Source organism: Cynoglossus semilaevis, chromosome 17 (assembly GCF_000523025.1).
Source record: "Cynoglossus semilaevis isolate Cse_v1.0 chromosome 17, Cse_v1.0, whole genome shotgun sequence".
In the NCBI taxonomy this organism is placed as follows: Eukaryota; Metazoa; Chordata; class Actinopteri; order Pleuronectiformes; family Cynoglossidae; genus Cynoglossus; species Cynoglossus semilaevis.
The window spans coordinates 12484061-12503219 of NC_024323.1; the positions used below are offsets into that span (position 1 = coordinate 12484061).

The following is a 19159-nucleotide window of genomic DNA, read 5'->3' on the forward strand; positions in this document are numbered from 1 at the left end:
GGGGGCGGCCTGCTGGCTCTGGGGCTCAGGTCCAGGCCGAGGGAGCAGCAGGGGTCGTAGCACTGGTCCTCACTGCACAGAGACAGGTGGGACTGAAGAACAGACACAGGCAGAAAAGGATGAATACCACTTTTGGTAGAAACAAATGGTTAATTAACTAATTAATGAACTGCAGCGTTTGAATGACGGCTCACACAGCTCAGACAGTGGTTGTTCTGCTCCTTCTGCTCCTGGTTCTTCACCCTCTCCTTCTCCAGTGCCCTCTGCTGCTGATCCAGGTCGGCCTCCAGATCCGCGATGCATTTACGAAGACGATTCTTGTCCAGCAGGCAGTCTGTGTACTCCAGCTGGAGGCTGTCTCGACTCCGCAGAGCCTGGGCAGAGGTTTGGACAGTGGAGAAACTAGTTGGACAGCTAACAGATGTGAGGCGTGAGTCAGTCCACTCACTAACACACACACACACACACACACCTGGTCTCTCTCCTTCTCCAGTTCCATGATCTGGTTGAAGTAGGACAGGCTCCTCTTCTGCTCCGTCTCCCAGTCCAGGTGGAGAGCCTTCAAGTTCAGCTGTAGCTGCTCACACTGTGACAGCAGCTGCAAACACACGTCAACATCAGCGGCGAGAACGCTCTCCTTCAACTGACACCAAACTTTCTGTATTGTCTTAATAAAGACTTTGAAATAACAAACTGAACGGGTTAACACGACAGTCACAGCTGTTTAAATGAGCAGTCGACAGGCTGTGTCTCTTCTACCCCGTGTTTTTGTTTTTATTCACAACTTTGAGTGATAGACGATGGAGAGGAAATATTAATGACCAGAAGTCACAGTTTTGTCATAGATCCTGTGTTTTATATATTTTATTTATTTATATTTCAAGTAAAGCAGAAGTTGGTCTGACAGAAGGAGTGCCAATTTTTAACTGGGAATCTAAGTGGACCGTGTCCAATAATGTGTCTATGTTTTAAATCATTAACAAACCTTTTCTTTGACTGCCTTAAATAAAACAAATAGGGTTAAGGTTAATAATTATTTTTCTAAAAATCTTCACAAATGTGAAGCGTCGTAGTATCAGTTACAAACATCGAAGCCAAAGAATTCCAGGCCAATGATTGATTTAACACTAAGTAATGAATGAATAATGACAGCTTGCTGCTTACTTTGTCCCTCTGCTCCTCAGCGCTTTGTAGCTCCCCCTGCAGTCTGGTAATGATGTCGCAGAGCTCCTGCCTCTGCTCTGAAGCCTCTCTGCGATCCTGCTGCAGGATGTCCATCAAAGCCTAAGACAAACAACAGTTAAACTGCTGTCAAAACATAAAAACACAAAAAAGTGGTCTGATCAGAAACCTAAACTGACTCCAGTGGCAGGAGCTACTTTTCTCTCCTGAGTTTCCGTGCCACCAGACTCAGCACGGAGCAGGGGTTTTTGTGGTAGAGCAGCAGGAGAACCACTGACTCCCTTCGATTGAACTCTGTGTGTTTTCACTGGTGTCGTGTTCTCCAGAGAACCCATGGCCTTCTCTGCCGCCATCAGCCTGGATTTCAGCTCCTCCACCTGGACAGAGACAGAAAAAGATGAAACCACTGCAGGAGTACTGCAGTACATGATAAAATGTACTTCATTTTAATTGACCTCACAGGTTCATCACAGTGAGAACCTGCAGAATTACAGGAAGACCCTGAGGTTGAGTCACCCGCTGTCGGTGTTAATTTGATTTAGTCGTTTGACTAAATTCTGACTTACCGTATTTTCCGGACTATAAGTCGCTCGGGAGTAAAAGTCACATCATCCAAAGGATGAAAAGAAAAGTGCTGAGCGTAGGCAGATACCGGTGCACAAGCCTAGAGTGCCCTCTAGTGGCTGTCAGTGTGAAAATAACAAAAACGTATTTATTTTTATTTTATGCCTTTTATCCTAACACCCTTTTAATTTTACTTCCCAGTATGCAGGTAGTCTTTGTACCAAGATTTCATCTGTTCCAGAAATATACTTCACTTCAGAGCATTCCCATTAAGAAAGCAAAGATCTTAAGTGGAACTCAAATGTTTTCCATAACGTGTATTCATGGCTAATCTCCTGATTCCTCAGGGACGGTGGGCATGTTGTAGCAGATTAGACCCATGATATGAATCTGCACAGTCGGTATGAGCAGCGATTTAGAACTGAGGTGGAACCAGAAGAATATCTGCTCAGGTTTCACTTCACCTGCCTCAGGGAGTGTTTCTATATTTGCTCTCTTATCACCCACAGTGTTTGTGAAGTGAAACTCTGTGTGACAGTGAGTAGTCACGTTCTCTCTCTCTCTGTCTGTTACAAAAGTGGCTCCAGCGATGGACAGAAATCAGTGCATCTGTAAACAGCAGCTTCAGACTTTGTAGATTAGAGTCTAAAAACAAACCTGACTCACTCCTCTCACATCATGGCTGACTTCCAAACAAGATATTTTTTGCAAAGTATGAGGGTCAACTCAAAACGTTTTTATACAGACATAGGTCAGGACATAAGATAACATACATTTCTAAAGGTCAGATAAGACAGGAAACTTCTTCAAAATACTAATTTATATCAATGGAAATACTGCATATTATGTTCTGCCATGTTATGTTATGTAGTTGTGATATGAAGTAAACATATTATATTATTATATGTTATGTTACCTGTTTCCACAGATGTACTGTATGTCTGATGACTGGGTGATGACTTTGTTGTTTGAAATGTTGTTTATGTCTGAAACAGTAAAATATTTTCCAGACTATAAGCCACAGTTTTTTCTTCCGTTGGCTGGGTTTGTGACTTATACTCAGGTGCGACTTATATATTAAAATATATAATACATAGAGGGCACTCTAGGCTAGTGTACCAGTATTTGCTACTTCTGTACCACTAAGAATTTTCATGTTCGTTAATTTCACACCGACAGCCACCAGAGGGCACTGGTGCAACTTATACTCCGGAGCGACTTATAGTCCTGAAAACATGGTAGGTCTGTTGACTCTAAATATATTGACTGTGTGCTGTGGACCACCGGCCCAAACCCACCTGCCTCAGCAGCTCTCTCTCCCTGGTGGAGGCCTTTCCTTGCTCCTCTAGGGCTTTTGAATACTTGACTGCCTGCTCCAGGTGTCTGTCCTTCAGCATTCCCAGTTCCCGATTGGCTGATTCCCAGTCCTGACGGAGCCTTCAGGTGTCAATCAGAGAATGACTGTACTTCATATCGAAGAGTGTAAGAACAGAAACCATCGCACATCAGTGAAGGAGAATTTGGTCACACACCTCTGCACCTGCTGTTTGTCGCGGAGCAACTCCTGTGCTTTACGTTCGGCACAAGTCCGTTCTTCCTCTGCCGCTCGACATTGCTGCGTCAGACGCCGCTCACACAGGCGACTGTTCTTCAGCTGTTCTCTTAGTTTACGCACCTCCAGGAGCAGAAACTGGGTCAAACCCTCTGGACCTTCTTCATCTGTGGACACGGAGAGACAAATCAGACAGGAACGGACAGACCAGTGGACCTCCTCTGGTGGGTTGACCATGTGCATTTTGGGTTTTATTACAATAGGTTACAGTATGAACATACTCATAAATTACCATGGCTTCATAAAACAGTGAGATATGCTAAGATGTTTAGGGTTCAGCGGACGGCAGCGCCTCTGGTGGTGTAAAGAAGATTTACAACTTTTTCCAACTTTTGGTCAGGAAGACGCTCTCACCCAGAATGAGGGAGCATCGTTGTGTGGGCTGTTCCCCGGTCAGCTGTGTGTACTGCTGCGGGTGGTAAAACTCCAGAGATTCCATGAAGGCTTGAAGACCTCGGTGGCCCTGAGTACGGAGGATGTCCAGCAAACGACCTGCGTTTACAAAAAAAAAAGTGGATTAACGCTCTCCTCGATACAATGACTACAGAAGAAACAATGTTTTTAAAATCATATCCCATGTCGGGGGTAAATTACTGCAAACAGCTCCGTGGGTAACAGTGTAACCACAAAAACGTCACCTCCTTGATGTGAGGCTGGTTTGTTTCTGCAGTGAAACATGAAGCAGATATAAAGGACAGGCTGTGGCAGTGGAAATGAAACACTGACGTGATGTGATGTGGAGCAGGCCGCTCTCCTGACACTGACCTGATTTGTAACATTTCTCCTTCAACTCCTTCTTCTCCGAGTCCAAATTCCTGCCTGTCCTTCTCTCTGTCTTTACTTTACACTCCCTTTACTTAGCGCTCCCTTTTATCTCACCCATCTTGGCGGCAGCTGCTGCTACTTCTCTCACTGCTGATTTCATATCTTTCATATCTTCTTTACCAAAACACTAACATTGTTTCCTGTACGGTGGTATAAACACAGTATTTGGTAAAACGCCAAGAGTACAATTTCCTATCTTCTAAAAAGCTTTTTTGTCACTTAATCTCCCTGAAGTATCAGCCCATACAAACTCCCTCTATTTATTCCAAGATTCCACAGACCCGGTGTTCTTCAGATCAGTGTATTCTGACGAGGAGGAGTTTGTGTGTGGAAGTTAGAGATTTTATTCCAAAAATTCAACTGCAAAAAAATTATTATTTCTCTGTTAAATAACTGATGTTCAAATTTAAGATGATAAGATAATGAATAATTTAATTTAATTGATACATCTTACATAATTCCTTTTTACAAATTATTAATTAATTATGAATTTCTCTTTCATTTATCTGAACTGATTTTACAGCTGCTAAGTGACTGATTTTGCCCCTTTAATTTACAGCCAATAATTAACAGGATTTTGTCAAATCACATTATAAAAAAATACAGAAAAGAGATTCTCCAATATACCATTGTGCACATATTCAAGGTGTGTTAATTAAACAGTAAACTGTTACTCCTTACCGGCCTTGTTGACCCGCAGCGGGTACTGAGTGGAGTTGAGCACCTCGTCTTCATCCTGCTCGTCGATGACCTTGCACTGACGTAGGTACGGTGTGAGTTTTGCCGGGTTCAGGATGCGTGTGAGCTTGTGTCGCACTCCTTCCACGCGTTCCCACAGCTCCTCGCAGCGCTCCTCGGTCCACACGGGAAAGGACTGCTCGTCTTCTGATACGGTGTCCTTTTCATTCTCCCACACTGTAATACCTGGAATCATGTGAGAAATGACAGGATATAAGTGGACTGGACTGTGAAGTCATTCAGTAGAGTTTCTGGACAGTAATTGAACTCTTACTATTTTTCTTTGTAGATTTATTAAAATGCCAGCTACCAGCTTCAGTCTGGACCCTTTTTTTAAACTTCTTTTTCACTTGATACTTGGAATGTTTTGAAAATGTTGTATTTTTCTTCTCCTCTGTGAGCATCAAAACCAAAATATTTTAATTATTTTTTCTTCACAGATGTCAGCTCAAACCCCACACTAGTGGAGAGATTGAGTTCCATGTTTTAAAATCACATCTTAGGGTTCGTGCAGTGGCACAATAAGTAGGTCAGATCAACATGAAAGGCTGGACCAGGGCATTCAGGATAATAATTTTTTCCCTTATCTAATAAAAATTAATCCACACTTAGTTTCCTTGTATTATAATTTTTTTTGCTGCGTAGGTAATAAATATCCTCTATTGTCACAGCAGTGCATTAATTTTTTTCATTATCTAATAAAAATAAATCCACACTTAGTTTCCCTGTATTATAATTTTTTTTTGCTGCGTAGGTAAAAAATATCCTCTATTGTCACAGCAGTGCAGCGCTACAATGTTAGGTTAAACAGTCTGTTTATACAGTTTAAACTAGTTAATTTTGTCTCTGTTCTTTATGTCAACATACGCTTGTCAACATGAAGCAGCTAAAAGGTTTTTTATTGTTGTAGAGTGAAGGACCGGCAGTTATGAGGGTCAGCGGTGCCTCACGGCACAGGAATGAAAACACGGCCATGACTCATACTGTGCACCTAAACACAGAGCAGGGATTACAGACAAAGGCTTTCTCAGAGCCATTCACCTCAGAGATGGAGAGAAACCAGCGAAAGTGGGAAATCTGGCCTCTTTAAGAGGATCAACGACAAAACAACAGGTCAGGGTTATAACAATGAAAAAAAAGGTTTAGGGTGAACAACGCAGGTTTGACCGGAGAGCACTGAGCCACATACAGGAACCAACATCTCTGTGGTTGGATGTCAAATGACTGTCACGATCACCAAGAGGTTTTTAGAGGCTTTTATCCAATGCAAGAGGAAGCTTAATAAGCCAGCTACAGAGAGGAACTCACGGAAGGAGACCGCTAGTTAGGGAGGTGGAGACAAGTGCAGAAGGAGAAGGGAAGGACAGGAGGCGCTCTGTGAAGAGCTGCGTTTTAAAAGCTTTTTGAAAATATGTTCTGTTGTGGCTCGCTATCTTAATCCAACCACTGTGGAACGACCCATGAGGGCGACCTGGATTGTCTGGTTGCAAAGTGTCGGGACCACCAGAGAACATTCCCCCAGACGAGCGGCGTGGTCGTGGGGTGACACAGGCCTTCATCAGGGAACTGACGTAGACTGGAGCATAAGTGGTTTGAATTTGAAGCCTTTTTGACTGGCGTTTATTGAGTCGACTGGTTTTCGATCAACATCTGTCTCTCTGTTAGGTTATACACAGTGTGTGTGTGTGTGTGTGTGTGTGTTGTGCAGGTATGTTCAGCTGATCACTGCCATCTCTGCTCACAGGCAGGTCAGGACAGGTCTGGGTACTTTGGAATCTCTGTCATTATTGAGTCATAGTTCTGATGTGATTGGAACTCACTGTAACTCTCTCTGCGTGGACTTACAGTAGAAACACACACACACACACACACCTGCATAACTTTATCCTGAGGAGGAGGTTGTGTGTGGAAGTGAGAGTTTTTCATTAAAAAAATGTAAGCACAAAAAACTTTTTTTTTGATAAATATTTGATGTTAAAATTTAAGACAAACAAATGGACCAAGAGAATAAATAATATAATTTAATTGATGTGGCTTTTATATATAAAAATTAGGGTTCATTTATTTTACAGTGACTGTATTTATTTTAAGTTGTTTTTCCATTTACAGTCCCTTTAATCTAAGGCCAGGATTTTGTCATTTACAGGTTTGATTAAAAGAGTCTGAAAATTATTTAAAACATCAGATGCTTAGGTGCCTTAAGTAAACTGCATTATTATTTTAAAAAAAGTGAATCAAACCAACTTAGTGTGTGTGTAATTACAAAAATTAGAAGACGTTCACATCACATCACATGGACACATTCAAGGTGTGTTAATTATTATTATAAAAGTATTAACAGTATCAGCCCATAATATGTTACGTGTGAAAAAGGCAGGTCTTTCATATATTACAATGATACGATTGACGAATGACAGAGCGCGAAAAACGGATCGATAAACACGTTAAACATCTGTAAAGTACTCAGTAAAGTAAAGTAAAGTAAAAAATAAATCGTCATCATGAATATTTGGTATTTTTAAACAAAATGCTGACTCACCGCTCATGTCTCCGACCTGTGTGTTGTTCGATCAAGTCTTCATCCCAGTCGGTTCAACAGAACTGAGAAACGGAGCTGGTTAAGTCTGGAGAGTGTGAGTGCGCGCGCACGCCACCTGACGGGAGAAAAAAAAAAAACCCAAACAAACACTAAGTGCAAAAGATCTTTATGTGCACCTTTACGCACGCAGCTGTCCCTCTATTGGCTCCCCCCGCCCACTCCACGTCCAACCAATACAGTCCACTTCCTTTATCTTTATGGGATAAACCGCTGTGATCAGTACGCTCTATAAACACCAGATGGCGCTGTAAACCAATGACTACTGCCACTAGTGAAGCTGCGATCACAGACACACACACTACGATCTGAGTCTTTGGTGAAGCTACAATAAGTCCTAATAAAAGTTCGTAAGTAAAGTATGACTCAGTGTCACGTGACTAACACCTGTGAATGTGCTGTCACTCATTCACCTCCCACACGATACTACACTACAGACAGGTGAACATGTGGGGGCGTGGCCCGCTGACTCAAAGGTAACGCACCGGTTCATTTGTTTGGGTTTCATGAGTTTCAGTAAATGTTGTTTTGAGTAACAATGACGTTAATATTACACAAGAAAACAGTAAGAGAAATGACAGAAACTGCTCCTGAATGTGTGTGACTTTTTAAGTGAGTGTTGCATTTCAATTCTACTGTGATGAGACATTAGTTTTGTTTTTTTTGCATATGGCGATTCTGCAATGTCATTTTTTTAAAGAAACTGTAAAAAAAGACTGATGTTTCTCTCTGTTCTCCTGTAACTTCCATCCTCACTTTCTTTCTCACTCTCTCTCTTTCTCAGTTGTTTACTTTCTGATGCTTCTTCAGACAGAGTACAATTAATCCTGCCTCAGCCTCTGCAGGGAGGTGGATGAACATGCCTGCTGTCTCTGAGGTGACAGAGACAAAAAAGGAGCTGGTGGAAACAGACGTGTTGCTCCTGGAGCTAATGTGACTTTAAGGTTTTCAAAAAAAAAAAAAGAATTCAGATGTCACTTATGCTGTCGCTGCAGCTGCAGCAACGCCGACTGCGTGTCAGACTGTGTCGTTTATATTTGTACTCCAAATATGTCACGTCATTTAAATACAACCCGATGAATAAAGCCAGAGATTGAACAGCGCTACTCTCTGTTGCCATTTTTTTTTCTCTCCCTTTTTTTGTTCCACTCTGTCCCTGCCACACACACACACAACACGGCGGCCTCTCCAGGCAGCAGCTGACCCCTCATGCCTCCGTCTATGACTCAAGCCGTGCCGCAGCACAGAATCACCTCTTTGTGTCCATGAAGAATGCATCTTTTCTGACTTTTTTTTTCTTCCCCTGAGGCAGAAAACGAGAGCGTTGGCATCAGTAATTGCGACAGATTTAAATCTTGTCGTATGATTTATGTTTTCCCTACGAGGGCTCTGTGACAACAGCTTTCTCCAGACGTGGGGCTGCTGCTGCGACAAGGAGACAAATGAAATTAGCCGTACTTGTTACGAGGTTGTACGCAGTGAATTTGCCAAAAATGCCATCTGCGGCTCATGAAGTTATTTCCGTAATACGTCCTCTTGTTCCCGACTCTAAGTGTGCAGCTTAATAAAAATTCCTGCAAATAGCCCGGAGTAAAACTTCGTACAATTTCCTGTCTGATATGAAATTAACATCAGTAACAGACGAGGGTCAGAGTGGGAGAATACAGACCTCCATGAAGCAAAACACAAAGCTCCCAAAACAACACGCTGGACAGCAATAACAACCCAGAGGACTGTGTAATCAGAGCCTGTGTCCTGATGCTCCTGTCCTCATTTGTCATGGACCACCGTCAGGGAAGACAATAACAGTTTTATCTTAGACACAAAAATATGTCTCCGGGGAAGATTTGTCTTCTTTGTTTATTTAGGTGTCAATGGGTATTCTAGCTGATTTTGCATCCATCCATCCATCCATCATCCGTCCGTCCATGGATTCACTCCTTCCTGCAGTATTTCATTCTATTTTTGGAGCCTCACTTTTACTAGCTGTCTACATTCATGTCACAAGTACAGTTTCTGGTACAAACAAAGTACACCAAGGTGTTTACCACATCTCCCTACATCGTCCTAGAAAATGTACGCACGCGCACACGTACATACACTCACACAACTCTGTGGTTCCAGTGAAAACTGGCCCCCACTTCCTGTCACTCTCCCTCCCCCAAAAGAGGAAGGAGAGTGAGGTTTGGGTTGATGTTTTGAATTACAGGGTGTAGCACAGTTGTCTAAATCTGACCCGCACCGCTGCAGACACACACAGATACATAAACAGTTTTATAAACGCAACTATTGCCGACCACATACTAAAAGTCGCCCCAAAAGAGGAACAGGGTTTCATATGGTCCCAGAACAGAGAGGGACAAACAGAACAGTCCGTCTGTCTGTTGGTTTGAACTCCTAAACAGGGGCCAAATACTGACATGTCTGTTTTTGATCGTTCAGAACTGGACATTAGCTCAACGTCTTGTTTTCTTTTTTTTAAAGGTGCAGTACATGTTTTGTTTAGCTCAAAAGTCACTCAACGTCCTGTTTTTTTTTTTAAAGGTGCAGTACATGTTTTTTTGGCATTTGTTTTTCTGAAATCAAACCAACTTTGTTTCAATGATGTCATTTTTTGTTTTTGACCAAAGAATTGATACTGGTAAAACCACTCCTTCTAAATAAGCTTCAAAATAAGGGACTGGGTTTATACAAACAGTACCAGTATAAAAAAAACCCTATACATTTATAGCGAGACGACTGGAACGGTACTACATTTATAAACATAGACACAATATTCCTACATACTGTGTAAATAAGTGGTACAGTTCCTCATATGGAAACAATCGACCATCATCATCATCATCATCACCTGGGCTCCATTTTGTGAGTCCACTTAACCTAACCCAGTGAAACGTCGTCCCCCACGTCAGAACACGAAGACGCTTCTCGTAACAACTTCCTTGCTGCGTATTCATAGTAACAGGAAATCAGCAGTAAGTGGTCAAGATTTCCGGAAGCCACTGGAACGTTCCCCGTTGGACAATATGAGGTTTGTTGCTTTACCACGTCCAGCACTGTCACCATTTGTACTGTGTGCATGGATACTGTACCTCAACGCAGTGACTGTAGTACAATGGCTGTCTTCAGCTCCTACAGACATCATCATCATCATCGTCTTCATCGTCAGTCTACCCTGCAGGCAGACAGATGGACAGACAGAAGTGTTAGCGTGACTCATTCCATCCCACTCAGTAGGTTTCCTGGTTCTTCTACTGTGAAGTCACTGAACATGATGATGTGATGATTTACATCACAGTCACCAACTGATGGGACTTTAACTTGAACCAGAATTCATTCTTTATTTCTGAACCATTAAAATTATTTTTTTTAAAAAAATAACTATTTCCACCTCTGACTAGTGGCTCACAGACCGCGTTCAACCTCCGAAAAGTATTTGACACCACCATTTAAATAAAGCAGCTCTCAAACTCACACACATACTGAGCCCGTATTACTTTACAACATTTCAACTAAGTGACTCACCCAAACTGAATGACTGACTCCCCCGGGGGCGTCAACCCTCAACCCCAGAACAGACTGTTTTTTCTTTCTTTATAATTTTACAAGCAAATCAAATTCAGCAACAGCCACATATATTTCGATATATATATTTCGACCATTTAAATCGCATATGTCAAACCAAAGGCCCGCGGGCCAAATCTGGTCCACCGCCTCATTACATGTGGCCCCACAGAGTTTAACATGCACGTAGTTTAAAAAACAAAACAAAAAACTCCATTGTATGGAGTCCATACTAATGTTTAATATTTGGATAAATACAAATACAGACATGTTTGGGGTGTGAGGTGAGGCTTCTGTTCCTCACCCAACCTCGGAAGAATCTCAGGACCTCAGTGTGCCTGACGATCATTGTTGGGACTGTGACACCCAGGTTAAGAACCACTAAATTACCCCGACACGAGTTTTATGTGCCCTCATCAATTTTCCTTCTACGTCGTAGCTTCTGTCAGAAGTTTAAATAGTGGTTCAAAGAGGCAGTTTACAAACCAGTGGGTGACATCAGTGTGGGTCACCACCGGGATATGAATACAGAGTACAGAGAGAGTTATGTAGTACATGACAGTTGGATTTGTGGTGGAGTATTTCTTCAGGACTGGGTTTTACAAAAAAAAAAAAATGACTTCATCCTGGGAAATTTACTTTTGATGTTAAAAAAAAAACAAAACTTCTAAAGCTGAAGGTAGAAATAGAGGAACCAGATCTGCAGCCTGCAGACGGACATTACAATGCTTTATTGTCCCTGGGTCAACACCCAGTATTCTGACTGATCACGAAACAGGAGCAGAGTTCAAACAAGGAAACAAAGGTCAACGTTTTTATGTTGTGCTGAAGCAGACGCTCGTCTTTGAACCTCATCAGCACATTTTCCTCATTTTGTTGTATTTTTTTAAACTTCTATTAAAGAAATAAAAAACTGTTTTAAACCATACAATACAAATTGTTCACTATACTATATAGTTATTATATTAATAGAATATACTAAAACACATTTTTAATTTATTTTTATTATTTTATAATTTGGCCTCCATTACTTTTAGCATTTTTCTTGATACAAAACACACATTTTCCCACCGTTCACAGCGATGTAAGCAGATTAAACATGATATTTTACAGAGTCCTATTTCCTGTTATTGCTCTCCCCCTTGTCATCACCCCGCTCTCCTCTGCTTTTCTTTTCTCACCCTCACATTCTCCCCTCATCAGAGAAGCTCTGATACTTTGCAGCTGTTGCGAACATCAGATTCCAAACTCACGGAACACAAGATCCCATGATTTTTAAGGTCTGATGCTCTTTTATTTCATTTCATTTACGTCACTCTTAATGTCCGTTATTAAACCTATATGTATGTCTCTATCCCAGTCACAAGGACATGTTGAATAATTGACATCACAGCTGCACGGCCTCTGTAGATTGTATTAAACGTTTAAATAAATTCCAATCAACCTGCATTTAGTATCAACAATGTGTTATTTTACAGCCTTTATAATCTGTTATTACCCATAATGCATGTGGTTGTTACCTGTAGAGATGCAGGGAGATGAAGTTGACATGGGGTTCATTCTTAATTATTTCTGTCATGCATGAATCTGGAGTCCAGCTTTGTCTTTGTTCTTCTCCTCCTCCTCCTTCTCCTCTTCCTCCTCCCCCAACGGGCTCTGCCCAGATCACTTGGCGGCAGCAGCAACAGCAGCAGCAGCAACGGAGTTGCCACATATCTGAGCATAAACACACAATGCAGACCACAACAGGATAAGAGAGGGAACACAGAGGTGACATGATCTCACAGCTCATCCTGGGATGTTATTTTAAGGTGAGTTTATGCAGAAAAAGTTGAAAAATCCAACATCTTTTGCTGTTAATTATTCTGGGGGGGGGGAAATCTTACTTCTACAGAAAATGCCCTACAGAAGGGCCGAGTACATAAATTTAGGGTTAGGGGAAATCTTACTTCTACAGAAAAGGCCCTACAGAAGGGCCGAGTACATAAATATTCTCATGTCAATATATTTATCTTGTTTTGCTGCGTTTTCGTTACATAGGCCTCTGAGCTCTTGCTTTCAAAGTTGTTCAAAGCAGAAGTACTGCATCAAAGATCCATGTTTTTAACTTTTCTTTTTGCAGCGTCACTGTTGGTAAACAACAACAATCCAAAATGAGTTGTTTTTCTGTTGGTCTTTAAATAGTTTGTGTGAGAAAACCACCTGTTTACTGGAGAGGTTTAATTTACTGCTTGTTTTGTAAATGCCTTTAGAAGAATCCCAGTATAGGAAAAGGAAAGAGCAACAAATGTCAGATTGTTATAAAACACTTGTCGTCGTCGTCCTATAATAAAGAGCGTCTTCTCCAGTTTGGCATCTGTGGGTCAGAACCCACTGGTCACCGGGATTTCCCAGTGAAACCTCAGAACAACTGTTGAAGATGTGTGTTAGATATCAGATCGGGGTGTCGGCTGGATGACAGCCAGGTGGCGTCATGGTGAGAGAATGTCCTTTAGCCATCGGAGCATCTGCTCCCTCTGTGGTGTCCCTCAGAAAGACACTGTGTCTCTGTCTGTGGTCCTCAAAGACTCCTGTGGTGACCTCAGGAACAGCAGGCGTCTGTTTACTGGTTGTACAAAACAAAGGGCTTTTTTAACGGAGTCTAAAACATCAAATCCATCTAATGATGTAATGCACAGTTTAAAGAGACAAGGATGAAACTATTCAGGTTGTCATGGTTACACAAAGGTTAAGTAGTGAAATTACAAAGTGGTAGAAAAACAGTACTCAGTCACATCAAAACCATAGAAACCTGCATGTGAATTTACAAACTTTGGTCCAAATATATCACAATGTTGCACTAGAAAAATTAGCTTTGAACTTCTGTCTTTTTTCTTCAACTGCACCTCATTTTTGCGTGATCGCTTTTTGACAGAGCTTTAAGAGAAATGTTTGCACTGCAGCCTTGTTTTTAATTCTTAGACAAACATGTCATACTTAAAAAAAAAGAAGTATTGAATGAGGAGTGGAGCTGAAGGTTTATTTCTGCAAAGCTCTGAAATGTTCCCTGTGAACTTGACTAAACGTTTTCTTTGATCGCAGGACAACAAGAAGTACTTGAGCTAACTGGAATAACTAAGTTAATTATAACATTTAGAGCATGATTCTGTAATGTAGGGGTTCCCAATTCCTGGTCCACGGACCGGTACTGGTCTGTGAGTAATTTGGTTCAAAATAAAAGATGTTTTATTTTGAAAATATATTGATCCTCAACAATACTTCGATTATACAGTTGAGGAAGTGTTTGACGTCACATGACATTTAACACCATATCACACCAGGTCCGTACAACACTCAGACTCAGACTTTGGACCAAACTGCCCTCGGTGGTTGAGGACTGCCACGTTGCAGCAGTCCTTTACTTTTAATACAGAGTTCATGTGGTGGTTTGGACCTAGTTTGAGTGAAATGGTCCTGGAGTTCCGACCTCAACCACAGTTTGTTGGTGCCATGCTGTAAAAAAACAACAAGAAAAAACCCTCTCTGGTCCAGAGGAGGAAGCGACTGCAGAGCTGACCCACTGTGACCCCGCTGTGTGTGTTTGTGTATTTGCAGTGCATGGTTGTTTTGAGCCTGATTGACAACTGGGGGCAGAGGGGGCTCCTGGCACTGTCTAACAATCAGTCCTGGGTTCAATTCCAGACTCTGTCAATGTTCTCAAAACTATATGAGCTGCCTGACACTTATACAGACATCCAAATGTTTTGGCGTCAGACTGTGGTCACGTGATGGACTCCCGTCTCTGTTTTATCTCTGACCACTCTCTTAGTTTGACCTTAGCTGAACTAAAATGTAGAGAAAAGGAGAGAGAAGTCGACTCTAACCTGGCAGCCACTGTGGAGCTCAGAGGGTTGACAAAGGCACAAAGCAAGTGAGGGAGGGAGGGAGCGAGGGAAGACAGGAGGGATTACCTGCTAATCCAGAGTGAGGACAATCCTGGAGAAGCACGAGATTTCTTCTTGGCTGGTGCAGACAAAACATTAGCTGGATTATGTCACTCTGCATCACCTGCCATTTCAAGAACAGCTCCGTTGTCTTCCTTTAATTGTTGTTGGTCTCAGCAGGACAGGAGAGCGCTGATAAAAGAGACAGACATGCTAATCTGTGGACACTGTGATGGACATTTGGATAAATGTGTCGTTCATGACGGTTGACCTCTGCTTTGTGCGGAACTTTGAAGCGCGAAGGATTTATTGGATGAGACAAAGAGTCAATCAGAGACGTTGTAATCAGTGAGCTGCCAGCTAATCATTCTACATCCGTCAGTTCTACGTTCCCAGAAGTCCGGAATCATGGTCTTCACTGAGGTTTTACATCAATGTTTTGAGACGATCTGCAGTCTGAGTCTGGATCCACTTCCATCCCAGAATGGCTGCAGGTAAACATGAACTTTTCGGTCATCTTTCCTGGGGCTGCATGTAGACGAGGACTCCACTGTCAGTGCTGTTTCAGTGGAGACCTCAGTGTAGAACCAGAAGGCCGAGATCCGACTGGGGCTAAAACGTTGGCTCTGGTGGCGTGAATAATGGATTATACACACATTCCCCGTCCACTTAACAACCACATACTTGTGTTTTATGTTCCAACTGTCCTGGGATTTTAACTTTTTTCTCTCTCTCTGGTTTTACAGTGAACCTTCACTAGAATTCACAACTGACTGACATGTAATGAAGACACTCTCTTCAGAGTCCGAGGGAAAGTCTTTTCTTCCACCATGAGTCTGGGAAAATTGCCAGGGATTAAGGGCCTTGTGCCCAGCTCACAGGGGAAACGCCGCTTCAAGAGTGACCTCTCAGTGGACATGATCAGTTCGCCGCTGGGCGACTTCCGACACACGATGCATGTCGGCCGTGGCGGGGACGTGTTTGGTGACACTTCCTTCCTCAGCAACTACGGTGGCACCAAGGAGCCAGGAAGTCCAGAATCGTCAGAGAGTTCCAAGACGCGGTTCTTCACACGTACGTTTCGGCACGTACGTGTGAAGAACCCCGGACCACGACCTCGACGGGGTTCTCGGGACTTGTCATCCCTGCCACCGGAAATCTCACCCATCATCAAGAATGCCATCTCTCTGCCTCAGCTCAACGTGGACTCTCCCAACGGCTGCCTACAGAGGATGCTGTTCCCCACATCTGTCAGCACAACAGACGACTCGTTCTGTGCCTACGGTGAGATTAAAAACAAATCTGTTTTAAGAGTTTAACATTTTAAACTAGCAGCACATTCAACATTTGATTCAATTAAACTTCCCCAAGTTTTGGGGAAGACTTTATATATATTATGTTCAATAAAGAGAACGCTTTTACCATCCAAAGACACTTCTAACTAGGAGCTGATAAATAATGGACTGTTAATGTCCAGAAGAACTAAATGACAGGGACTGAAGTGTTCCCAGACCAAACAGTTGCCACATTCCTCTGAGGCGACCGGCAAACAGAATGCATTTTTCTGACTCATCCTGGATCACCTAGGCAACACCTGTACACAGCCAGGTCTACAAACACACACAGCTGCTTTAAGACCACAAAAATGCACTTTCTGTCCTCTCCGTGTGTGTGCGTGTGTGCTAAACAATCAGAGATCATCATTCAGCAGTGACTTGGGTCCTGGCTGGAAATCCCCCTCATTCTGCAGATGTATCACTGTATTTGACCAAACTGCATGATGTGGATGAATGTCAATGAATTTACCAAGCACTTGTACTAATTTACCACTTGTACTGTATAAAGAGAAACAGTATTCTGAACAGTTAGCTGAAAAGCTGTATAAAGAGACACAGTATTCTGAACAGTTAGCTGAAAAGGTATACTCGCTTATTTTCTTCTTTGAGAGAGGTTGTAAAAGTAAGAAGAAATGGAACAGAGTGCAACATAAAAGCAGGGAAAGATAAAAACAAATCGTCTTTAAAAGACAAATTATAGACAGGCTTGTAGCGCTGACTGTCGAATACTGCCGCCTAGTGGTAACAAACCAGGTTAGCATTCGTTTGTGATGTCCCCTGAAGTCACGTATTTGAAAGTTATTTTATTTTGTGATTTTATTGTCTAACTTAAGTTTATTTATGACATACTGTCTTGTAAAAACACTCTTGCAGCAGCTGCTCAGTTCTTTGCAGTTCTTTGCATAATGGATAAATATTAAAATTGCAATGTTTTGGCAGCTTCAGCCTTCTGTGCAACTGAATATATATATATATAAAAAATCAATACTGACTGACTTAATTTTACAAGTACTTTTCTCTAAACTGAATATATATATATAAAAAAAATCAATACTGAGTGACTTAATTTTACAAGTACTTTTCTCTTTTCAAAAATGAATAAAAATGTTCACTTGTTTTAGCCGAGTGTATATTTAATAGTTTAAAATACAAATAAAGTGGAAGTTTCATTGCTGTACCTCAAATGGCTTCAGATATTAGGATTTTAAAAGACGGTTTAATCCAATATCAAACCTAAGCAGTTCACGTGATTTTCATGGATTTTATTTGATCAATAACAGTGAATAAGTCTGACTGTGCCTTTAGTTGTGACTTCAGTGCATTGTTTTTGTGTGTGTTGTGTCGTCATAGGCCTGCAGTCTGGCTTTGTCACGCTGCCTCGACTCTCTCGCCTGGACAGACAGTTCCTCCAGGGTGACGTCCAAAAAGAACCTCTCACCGACAGCGATAGCTTCACGCTGACGCGTTCCGACTCTCTCGCATCATTCACCGTTGACCTGGGCCCGTCCCTCATGTCTGAGGTGCTCAGTTTGATTGACAACCCAGGTTGTTTTCAGATGTCCAACCACAGCCAGGAAACCGAGGAGGAAGCTGCAGACGAGGGTGAAGAGGGTGAGGAGAACAGCTCTCTAACAGAAACCCGGGTGCCAAGTCCTGAGGCAACTTCACCCAACTCCTCCATGAGCAGTAGAGGGCGCTCTCATAGCTCAAACGCGACCGGGCAGGAGGTCAAGAGGTCTGCGAGGACACCAGATGCGTCTGTTGGTTCTCCACAGAGAGTAGAACCAGTGATGGAGGCGGAACAGTTCCAGAGAGCAGCTGATGTTCTGTCTCGTCACTACGGTGGAGGGTCCTTCACGAAGGCAAAGAGAACGAGCAATAACGCAGCTCCTTCTCCTTTTTCCTACAGCCGTAAATCACCGTATCGTTTCTCTGAAGAGGAGGAGGAAGAGATCAAGGTCTAGTTGAACGACTCGAGACGAAGATCTTGTTCCTGGACTTTTGGTTCTCTCCCTAAATGCTGTTGTCTTAATAAAACTGTGTATTTATAATAGAAATGAGTCACAACACAACTGTGAATCTGTCAGATCGGAGACAATGGATTTAGAAGGACAGTATATGTACATAACACTACAATCCAGACGTTGTTTACATATTCTTAAACATATGCATCAGTAATTAATTGTCCATGTTTGTTATCAGGTCATTAAACGCACCTTTTTTTTTACAGTTGCATTTGTGAGTTTGCCTTTACTGTAAATGGTTAACTCTTAAAGTTTCCCCTGTCTGGAATATTTCAGTGTGTATCCAAGAACACACCTTACAGCCAGTCCTACATATTTTCAAAACTGGTATTCCGCTGTTTCAGCAAAATGTGATAAATATACAGTTGGGACAGGACTGGGTGTATTTTGAAGGATAATCATTTTTTTTCTTTTGGCCAGGAGCTCTCTCTCTCACACACACACACACACAGATAAAGGAAAAGAACAAAACTGTTAAATTTACCAACCTAAACACACACACACACACACATATATATATATATATATATTAGTTTCTGTCCAAACTACTGGAATAAAACTTAAAAAAAACCCAATGGCTTCCAAAATAAAAACTCACACACTAACGACAAAAAAATATTTTGCCGCGTCTACGTTTGTCGAACTACGACCGTTAAAACAGCAGATGAAAAAATTGCTTTTATTTTTACCATTTTATCGAGATATTGGAGGACAACACTTTTACTATCTAGTAGAGAAATAAAAAAAAACACCTTTCAAGGAATCTAATGATGCTAAAAAAGAAAACCTCTCAG

General features: G+C 41.9%; 2 protein-coding genes across 5 annotated transcripts in view; one reads left to right on the forward strand and one right to left on the reverse strand.

Moving 5' to 3' along the window:
- The window catches only part of zmp:0000000896 (caspase recruitment domain-containing protein 10), a 19370-nt gene extending 6643 nt beyond the window's left edge, over positions 1–12727 (reverse strand). Inside the window, exons 1-11 of one of the 2 annotated variants that reach the window (XM_025064300.1) lie at positions 12602–12727; positions 10610–10692; positions 7461–7575; positions 4865–5107; positions 3713–3850; positions 3279–3465; positions 3045–3183; positions 1380–1559; positions 1165–1284; positions 473–598; positions 195–374 (exon numbers count right to left, since the gene is read on the reverse strand). In XM_025064300.1, the coding sequence (XP_024920068.1) occupies positions 195–374; positions 473–598; positions 1165–1284; positions 1380–1559; positions 3045–3183; positions 3279–3465; positions 3713–3850; positions 4865–5107; positions 7461–7467 (1320 nt within the window). In that variant the 5' untranslated portion in view covers positions 7468–7575; positions 10610–10692; positions 12602–12727. Of the gene's footprint in view, positions 1–194; positions 375–472; positions 599–1164; positions 1285–1361; positions 1560–3044; positions 3184–3278; positions 3466–3712; positions 3851–4864; positions 5108–7460; positions 7576–10609; positions 10693–12601 lie in introns of both variants that reach the window. The other variant, XM_025064299.1, reaches the window with a different exon arrangement.
- A 22-nt stretch (positions 12728–12749) lies between these two features.
- cdc42ep1b (CDC42 effector protein (Rho GTPase binding) 1b) lies at positions 12750–18722 on the forward strand. Of its 3 annotated transcripts, none has more exons than XM_008330297.3 (3): positions 12750–12892; positions 15751–16288; positions 17692–18721. In XM_008330297.3, exons 2-3 carry the CDS (start codon positions 15835–15837, stop codon positions 18303–18305), a joined length of 1068 nt encoding a protein of 355 aa, XP_008328519.1. In that variant the 5' UTR covers positions 12750–12892; positions 15751–15834; the 3' UTR covers positions 18306–18721. The 3 variants fall into 3 exon arrangements, with proteins under 3 accessions (XP_008328519.1, XP_024920094.1, XP_024920095.1); XM_025064326.1 differs by lacking the exon at positions 12750–12892 and adding an exon at positions 15359–15498; XM_025064327.1 differs by lacking the exon at positions 12750–12892 and having other exon boundaries at positions 15778–16288; positions 17692–18722.
- The last annotated feature ends 437 nt before the right edge of the window (positions 18723–19159 follow it).